We start from the raw sequence: 9,790 nt of genomic DNA on the forward strand, positions 1-9,790 counted from the left end.
GTTTTGTATTGCCACTAACAAGGGCGTGGGTCCCAGAGTGATATCTGGTCTCACCAGGCTAGGGTAGAGTAGCCAAAATGTTTACTCAAGTAAGAGTAACATTACTTTGAAATAATTATACTCAAGAACAAGTAAAAAATAGAGACCCAAATAAATACTAAAGTAAAAATGCACTTGGAGAAAATGTTATTTGAGTACTGTGAGTACTAAGTAACTTTTTCAGTTTTAACATAAATCATGAGAAACAAAAAAATACCATGAAAATGAATCAGACATATTAATTTCTTAGGTAAAAAGAGCACGAAACAATATGAAACCTCATACTGTTTATTTTAGGTCAACATGAAGCTTTTTTAACTTTCATCCATTTTCTTCGGGTCGTGGGGGCAGCAGTCTCAGCAGAGATGCCCAGACTTCCCGATCCACACACACCTCCTCCAGCTGTTCTGGGGGGACCCCGAGGCGACACCAGGCCAGCTCGGAGACATAGTCCCACCAGCGTGTCCTGGGTCTTCCACGAGGCCTTGTCCCACTAGGACATGCCTGGAACACCTCTAGAGCTTTGCCCCCGACTCAGCTCCCTCTTCACCATGACAGACCGATACAGACCCCGAGATACTTGAACTCCTCCACTTGAGACAAGGACTCCCCACCGACCTGAAGAGGGGAAGCCACCTTTTTCCGGTGGAGAACCATGGCCTCAGATTTGGAGGTGCTGATCCTCATCCCGGCCGCTACACTCTCGGCTGCAAACCGCCCCAGAGCAGCTGAAGGTCCTGATTTGATGAAGGTTCTTGAGGTTCCCAAACAGGACCCCCTCCGGCCCCTGGCTGCGCCTAGAAATTCTGTCCATAAAGGTAATGAACAGAACCGGTGACAAAGGGCAGCCCTGGCGGAGACCAACACACACCGGGAACAGGTCTGACTTACTGCCGGCAATGCGAACCAAGCTCCTGTTGCTCATACAGGGAACGGACAGCCCTTAGCAGAGGGCCCCGGACCCCATACTCCCGGAGCACCCCCCACAGGGCACCACGAGGGACGCGGTCGAACGCTTTCTCCAGATCCACAAAACACATGTGGACTGGTTGGGCGAACTCCCACGAACTCTCAAGCACCCGACGGAGGGTATAGAGCTGGTCCAGTGTGCCACGGATCCTCCTCTCCAGCACCCTGGAGTAGATCCCTCTGCAATTGGTGCACACCCTCCGATCCCCCTTCTTAAAGAGAGGGACCACCCCCCCGGTCTGCCAATCCAGGGGCACTGTCCCCGACCGCCACACGATGTTGCAGAGACGTGTCAGCCAAGACAGTCCTACAACATCCAGAGACTTAAGGTACTAGCCACCCAGTCCTCTCTGCACCCGACCCCTCTGCGGGTGGTGGGTCCACAGGAGCCCGGGCCCACGTCGTCCTTTCAGGCTGTGCCCGGCCAGGCCCCGTGGGCAGGGGCCCAACCACCAGACACTCGCATTCGAGCCCCAAAACCAGGCCTGGCTCCAGGGTGGGGCCCCGGTTGCGTCATTCTGGGCGACGTCACGGTCCTTGATTATTTTTTAACTTTAAAACTTTTCTTTTTTTATACTTCATTACAATATCACTCAAGTAGAAGTAAAACCTACTGAGTGATATAACTACTCTGCTAAGTACAGTTTCTTCACAAGTACTTGAATCTATGTAAATGAGTAGCCCCGCCTCTGCCTGTACACAAAGAACACTGACCTCTACTGTGTGACGGGTAATGGTAATGGTAATGAGTATTTTGTGTGTATAAGGGTATCCTCAAACCTCAAACTGGGTTCTGCGGGCCTTAAAAGCATTAAAAGTCATTACATTGAAATCAACCTGGCATTAAATCAGTTTTTTGGGGATAAAATAATGCCATTGCTAAACTATTATTATTCCATAAGTTTGTTGAAAATCCAAAAGTTTCAAACACAAAGTTTCAGTTTTGCTCGAAAATTTCTTGTTGTGTTGTCCAGTTTGCTCAACATTTCCCCTCATTCCTCTGTTCAGTGGAATGTTTGCAAATCTTAAGAAATAAAATATGCTATTGTGACTCGTTTAAAATGGCTTTAAGAAACATTCAATCTGACCTGCTGCTGCCTGTACAAACCCTGACTCCAAACTCAATAATGCTGTAAAGGTGAAGGTGTAAATGAAGTGAGAAGGTCTGTCCGTCATGTGTGAGTCGCTCAGAGGGCAGAGCGGGTCTCCTCATGACCAGAAGGTTGTTAGTTCTAATCTTGGCAAAGCTTCTGTAAGGGATTGTCGTGATATAGAAGCTGACCACCATAGATGTCCTGATATTTGTGATTGAGCGGCTTTTTGACGTGAACGGGTCCAACCTGATCTTTTTTTTTTTCATGCTATTGTGCACAAATGTAACTTAACAATAAGCATTTCAAATGAATCCTGATGCATTGATATTTTTATATGTATTTTCTGTTTCTGTCAATGTTTTACTATTTTGTACCAAGTACCCGTAATTACCATTACTTGTGCATTATCCTATTCTTTTTTTGATTGCATATTTATTGTCTATTCGCTCTCCCCTGAGTGTTTCTCGAGAGCCGTAACAGTGAATTTCTTCATTGTGAGACCAATAAAGTCCCATCTTCTCTCATCCCAGGTGGATAGTTATCCTATAGTGCATGTTTTGGGTTGATTGGAGAAACCAGAGCAGTGAGAGGAAACTCCACCCAGACAATGACAGTCTGGGATTTGAAACCGGGACCTTCTTGTTGTGGGCAGGGGGGAAATAGTCAGGACTAAACACAGTGAGAACTTCAGGGAGGGGTCTCCAGGTGGTTCCCAGAGTCAGGACTAAACACAGTGAGAACTTCAGGGAGGGGTCTCCTGGTGGGTCCCAGAGTCAGGACTAAACACAGTGAGAACTTCAGGGAGGGGTCTCCTGGTGGGTCCCAGAGTCAGGACTAAACACAGTGAGAACTTCAGGGAGGGGTCTCCAGGTGGTTCCCAGAGTCAGGACTAAACACAGTGAGAACTTCAGGGAGGGCTCTCCAGGTGGTTCCCAGAGTCAGGACTAAACACTCTGAGGCTAAAGCTAAAATCTGCAACAGTCTCATGAGGATGTGAGACTGGCCTCAGCTCTGACAGTGTTTAAATCCAGGCTGAAAACAGTTGTTCTTATGACACTGACAGTATTTCGTCTGCACTCTCGCTTTTTACTGTAATTAATTATTTTACGTTGATGTTTTATGGATTGATTTGTTCTACTTTCTTGTACTTTGATGCAAATGTGAAGCTCTCTGAATTGCCTTGTGCATGAATTGTGCTCTACAAATTAACTTGCCTGCTTTAAAGCAGTGGTTTTCAAAGTGGGGTCCAAGTTCATAATGATTTATGAAAACCTGATTTTGAAAGGAAGTGTACATGTATTTGTTTAAATGTACTGCTTTAAATCTGCCTTTTGCTCATATAGCCATAGCTATTTGTTATTACAGGTCATTCTAAGCATTAAAACATGAATGACCTGTGTGTGAGGGGGCAGCCCTGTTTCGTTCCAGAAGGGGGCCACACCACTCTGCACTTAAGGATGGCCCGATTTATAGGATTGTTATCACAAGAACTACATCCATCAAGTAACCTCCATATTTATGTTTGCTTGTGGAGCAGAAATGAAATAAAGACCATAATCCCTCTCTGTCTCCCCCTCCTGGCTGCCGCAGGAACACTATATCTATATCTTTTTTTTAGAATAAAGCCAGATACAAAGAGGTACAACTCACAAAATAAAAGTCCGGTTTATTGTCAAACAACAAACTTCGCACATACATCAAAACAGGCCGTCATAACGTAAAGTCGCTGACAACAAAACAAAAAAAAACAAAAAAAACAAAGTAAAGAACAGGAAAAGAAAACAAAAATCAGGCTCTTTCTTTGGCCTTTACCCTCCCATACAAACAAAACTAGTTATGGTACAGCTAAGTACATACATTAAATTTTTTACTGGAATGCTCTTGAGTTCAACGGCTTTATTTAAGAGGTGTTTTTTTTATTTTCTCTTGACACGTTATCCGTCAAAAAAGTACTGTAACATGGTCAACCAAGTAAAAAGGTTCAGTTCTAAGCACCGATAAGTTATTTGTCTGTTTTTTGTTTTTTTTTAGCTGAGATCGCTGCCTATTGCGAGTCGGAGAGACAGAGAAATGCCGTGGGTCCACCCTTTCTCCAAAACAATATGTACAAAAATATAAAATGTAAATAAAAATACAAACAAATTCTCCGTTAGTAAAGTAGTTGTTGAACGCCGGGATTTGCTGCTGCTGCTGCTGCTGCGCCAATGGGCTCCTCTATAGAAAAATCGGTGGCCGTGTTATATATATATGTATATATATATAGGAAATCGGGAGGGAGAATGTCGTCGGATGTTGAACTCTACTCGCTAATGACCATGTTGTTTTTGTGTATCGTTTATGTGTTTTTTTTGTTGTATTTTTCACTTTTTAAAATGTTTAGATCTTTATTATCGTCGAGTTCCTCCAGCCTCCTTCACCTGTGACGTCGTCAAGAAAAAAAACGGTCAAAGGTGAAGGATTCAGGAAGTGGTTCAGCAGGAAGTGGGCGCATGGGGGTAAACGCATCAATCGTCGTCGTCGGTTTTCTGCTTCTTGGTTTCCACGTCGTCCTGAGAGAGGAAGAAGAAAAAGGAGAAATGAGCGTCAACTCCAAAGTTCACCTGATTTGTAAATGATTTAAGCTTTTTTTAAATGTTATGTTGTTTTCGCCTTTTACAGAACGGATTACTTTGTCCTTTTTTGGACATATCATTTGACATTATGTCAGTGTTGGGGACATTTGGATTGGTTTCATTTTGACGCTTGGAGAGTTTCGATAAGTCGATCGATTTTTGTACATTTTTCCCCCATTGCACTCATTTTTGATCCAGTTTACGGAATGTGCCTCCTGCAGGATCCTAGATACCTGCAGATTGTTCCTTATTGATAATAGAAGTGTTCTATTCATATTTTACTCCTGGCTCTTATTTGACCATTTGGAAAATAGCCAGATGGCCGTTCTGCTCCGTCATTGGCTGGTTTCGTTCTAACTGGTTCTGTAGGAACGAGAACCTTCCCCATTGTTTTCATGATATAGGAACACTTTGAAACCAGGGTCGTCATGATTGGCCGCCCTCCTCACCTCGTCGTCGTCGTCGTCATCATCAGCCGCCCGTTTTGTTCCGCCCTCTACATCATCGTCATCATCCTCCTCGTCTTCTTCGTCACCTGGAGGACACCACACAAGTCACGTCCGTTAGTTTTGCTTGGCATTTCATACCACGCTCTAAGTCTCCCCGCAGTTGCTTAAAGATCTAGATCATAATAAAGCAGACTAACTAATGCTTGTTTAGACCCTGTTTAGTCCAGGTTTGCTCTTGATCTAGGCCTGGTGGTGCTTGAAAGGTGAAACATTTGATGAAGTGGTCCTTGGATTGTTTTTTGTGTCATATGAAGCTTTTTGCTCCCTGTTCCAAACCCCAGCCTTCACCAATTTACCAATCAAATCAGCAAGGTGTTTACGAAAATCACAACCACAAAAAGTATTACCCAAAAAAATGTACCAAGGTACACCGGGGTATCCATGGCAACCTCCCTCGCTAAGCCCCCCGTGGCCAAACCGGCCCACTCGAACAGCACGGCCAGAATCGAGCGGCTAAAAAAACCTGCCCACTCGTCCAAAAAAACGCCCAGAGTCCGGCGCGTCCCGGGAGGGGAGCCCACACTGACCTTCTCCGTCGTCCTCCTCGTCCTCCTCGTCCACCTCCTCCTCCTCTTCTTCGTCTACGTCGGGCTCGCCGTTCTCTTCGTTCTCCTGCGCACACACACCGGATCAAATTTCATCAGCAAACGAACAGTGGGGTACAGTATCCACTAGGGGGCACCCAAGGCGTGTTCTTTCCCCCATGAAGTTACTCATAAACTGGAGTGTGTCCCTTTGTCGGATTCTGAAAGATATATATTTCCAATTCAATGACTTTGAGAACTGCCATGGCAAAATAAAACTAAAATACAAGCACAAATGTGTAATATTATTTTTAAAATATTCTGTTTGAACGAGGACCCCCAGTCTCCCCCCATTAACCCGAATCAGAAACATGCTAGATACAGCCCTGGACGCTGTTGCCATTGTTGCACCGCGGTTACCAGGGTGACAGGAGGCGGGGCCTTTACCTTTCCGTTGGTGGCGGCGTCTTTGCCGTTCTCCTTGTCCTCCAAGAGCTTCTTCTCCTTCAGATCCTGTGGAGCAGAGAGGACGGCGTTACAGGTGATGCCCTTCGTACCACTCAGACTGACTGCCTCGGCTCGGGTTAAACTCTTGTTCCTCTCCCAAACTGTGCGGGGATGTACCTGCTCTAATGGCCTAGTTCAGCCCGGTGCATTGTGGGAGCCTCTGCAGATCCTCCCCCCCCCCCTCCCTCGCGCTTTTCTTCTCCTAACGCGCTGTAATCTGATACTTTGATGTGGCCCCGGGGGCACTGTGGGTATTGTAGTTCTGGCGCGGGTAGTTCCTGCTGCCATATGTCACGAGACACGCCCGGCCAATGCACTGCAAGTCCCACAATGCACTGCGACGTTTAAAATAACAGAAGCCAGCGAGAGAGAGCGAGAGAGGAGAAGGGAGAAAGGCCGAGGGGAGGGAGGGAGGGAGTTAAGGGGGGGGCGGAGGCAACGTACGCCGCTGCCGCTTGTTGTGAGGACAATAGAAGACGACACATGGCCGGTGCGCACGAACACACGCACATAATAAATAATCTCCATTAGTGAACGTAATGCGCTCTTCTGATGAAATACAAATAAATGGGTTTCGTGCGCGCCGCCGCCTGGTTAAAGCCGTTTTGATTCCCCGGAAAGAAATGCCGCGCGTATAAAAACTGAAACGCTAAAAATAGAGCGGCTTGGATTAACGGAGGCCCTCGCGCTCTCTCTCTCTCTCTCCCTCCCTCCCTCTCTCTCCTCCGTTCATCTGCGCGCACACGGTCGCGCCGCGCGGGGAAGACGGACCGGCGAAAAGAGGCCGCGAGGATTAAAGTTTTACCCGGAGCGCGTCAAAGTCCACCGCGCGCGTCAAGTGAAAAAAAAAGCGCCCCACACACCGCCGAGGAGGAGGGATGCGCGAACCCAACACAAAGACGGCGTCACATCACACCTCCACGGCCCGGACACGCGCACGCACACAGACAACACACACACGGGCAGGCCACGTGCACGCGCAGCGACGGAATCCAAAAATGTAACCAAAGCGAGAAATGCAACGTTGATTCATGCGCAGAGGGTGAAAAAAACGCAGCAACAATTAAAAAAAAAAAAGAAGAAGAAGAAACGAAACCGCGCGTAACGAGACGAATTTTGGTTGAAAGGGGGGGCTTGTTTTGGGGGTCGAGAAGGCGGTTCGTGGGCAGAGAAGAGGTGGTCCGTTTTCACAAAAGATAAAAACTTTCCCCCCAGAGACGCAGCGCTGTGGACCCCGCGGCACAGATGGAACAGGAACCGGCCTGTCCACGACCCGGGCACTGGCCCCGGAGGCGAAGAGGTTTTGAATAGCGCTGAGGGGGGAGGGACCCGTGAGCTGAGCGAAGCCTGCCGCTGCTGCCCCGGCGGTGCCTCGGTAAACAAACCGGACACGGCCCCGCTCCCCGAGAGAGAGAGAGAGAGAGGCGGAGGAAAGAGGAAAGCGCCACAAGAGCATTTTTACGCGCGGACTCTTTTTGGGTATATCCAAACGCGCCTTCGCTGCTTTCACCACAAACCCAGCGGGCTCGAGCAATCCCTACTGCGCTCTGTTCGATAAATCCCCCCCACAAAAGCGCAATGCACGCGGGGATTTAGCTTCGAATTAATGAGGACTTAAGCGGCTCGCTCCGTGCGCTGCGCCGGGGACGCCAAAACCGGGGACGGCGCTTTGGAGATACGGAGCACGGCAAGCAAACAAAGAGCCCGCCGAGGCTCCGGGCACGGACAATGAGCCCTGTTTCCGTGATGCACTGGCTTCTGCAAAAGTGCGTGGGTCCGTGCGCGCAGGGACACGGAGGGGGGGAGGAAGCGAGCCGTACAAGTTGTTAATACGCGGCTAATGAGGAGCGCAGGGACGGAGTGGTACGCGTTTGGCACCGTTTGCCGTGCGTCTATTACAACGGCACGTCTCCACATCCAGTTACGGCGAGTGCTGAAGCTTGTTATCCCCCCACCAACACCGCTCACGCGCGCGGCACTCGCGGAACACAAAGCGATATCAAAGCATTATTCTAAAGCGGGTGATGGAGGCGGCTCGGCGTCAATCAAAAAACCCCTTTCATTGTAAGAGAAGCGACCCGCGGGGAGCTCGGGCAGAGGCAGGTCCGGGGGTGCCATTACGCACGAAGGAGGCGCGCGTAAAAAGGCGGCGGAAGAGAGGATGCGGGAGTACCCGGGCTCTTACCTTGGCGGAGATGTCGGAGCCAGAGTCCACCTTAGTGTCGGCCATTGTTCAAATAAAGAGGCGCAAACAAACGGAGGGAAAAGGTTGGGGAGATAAGTCCTTTTTTTTAGCCGCGGAGCTCGCACGGAGGGGGAGGCAGTGCCAGTGGCGGCTGCGAGCGCGGCCGGTGGCTTATATAGGCGAGGGGGGCGTGACCTGCCAGAGGTGGGCGCGCGCACACGGGCCAAGAGGGGCGGGGACGAAGAGGAGACGACGCGATGACGGCGCACGCACGGAGAGGAACAATGGATAGAGTTACACTTAAGGACGGCCCAGCTCGAGAATGTGCTGCTTTTTTTTCCTCACAGGATGGAAGGGAGTATTATGATGAACAGCGATCAATCACTTAACTCATAACCCTAAACCGTATCCCTCGTCCTGATCCTTACTCCCCCCCCATTCCCCCCTCCCATAGTGGGATTGGGGAGGGGGGGGGGCACTCTGCCAGTACAGTGAGCCCTCAAGCGCTCCCACTTCCCCCGGATAAGACCCATCACCAGGGGCCGACAGACGGGCTCTGCGCCTGATATGGGCCACGCAAGATGCTGGTTTAAAAAAAAAAAAACACACATCCGAAGTATGTTGGTTGTACAGACGGGAGTCAGACGCGGCCTTTGATCCACTGGCTGCTGCGCCGCTCAGAGTGCCGTGCGTAAAAGTGCCGTCCTGCAGGTTAGGACAGAGCCGGCAGGAGCCAGAGCCCCGGGCGCGGCACAAACTCCTGCGCTCCTCCGAGTACTACTGCACTTTGGAGTACTTTAGTATGTGATAGGGAAAGGGGGAGGGAGGGGGGCTGTTTGGGCTGCACTGCAAAGCCACTTAGCCCTTTATCCTCAATTTAGTTAATTCCCCGCACCTCGTTAGAGCTCCGACATGGTTTTGAAAATGTGCGTGTGTTAGCTTGAAGAATATAGAGATTTAATCTTCTACTATGCTTTAGCTGTACATTTGAAGAACTATTGGTGTCAATGGCACCGGCTACTAATATATGTGCCGCCATATCATGGGCTGGTCCCACTTTCACCGCTTTGAGGCGTTCTGTAACTGCTGGAAATCTGTGTTTTTTACAGTCATCGTGTGTAATGTATAATAAACATATACATACTTACATATACATGCTACATGTAAGGCAAAGAATAAAAGCCATCCTCAAACTGCTTCAAAGCCTTCTGCTGTCATGTGGGTTATGCATCTTGAAGTTGTATACTTTTGTTTAGGCCAAAACAAAAGAAGAGACTATATTAAAGGAACAGGCCACGGTTTTTCCACACTGAGATATGTTCTTACCTGAGCTTAGACGATTTGATACGTA

At 48.7% G+C, this 9,790-nt stretch overlaps 1 protein-coding gene across 1 annotated transcript; it reads right to left on the bottom strand.

Annotated features, from left to right (window-relative positions):
* Window positions 1-3,742: 3,742 nt before the first annotated feature.
* On the bottom strand, window positions 3,743-8,601 carry ptmab (prothymosin alpha b). The gene is made up of 5 exons (XM_079570185.1): window positions 8,440-8,601; window positions 6,195-6,260; window positions 5,751-5,835; window positions 5,164-5,249; window positions 3,743-4,651 (listed from the first exon to the last, which is right to left on the bottom strand). Exons 1-5 carry the CDS (start codon window positions 8,482-8,484, stop codon window positions 4,607-4,609), a joined length of 327 nt encoding a protein of 108 aa, XP_079426311.1. The 5' UTR covers window positions 8,485-8,601; the 3' UTR covers window positions 3,743-4,606.
* Window positions 8,602-9,790: the final 1,189 nt, after the last annotated feature.

Source organism: Gobius niger (genome assembly GCF_951799975.1).
Source record: "Gobius niger genome assembly, chromosome: 13".
Classification (NCBI taxonomy): Eukaryota; Metazoa; Chordata; class Actinopteri; order Gobiiformes; family Gobiidae; genus Gobius; species Gobius niger.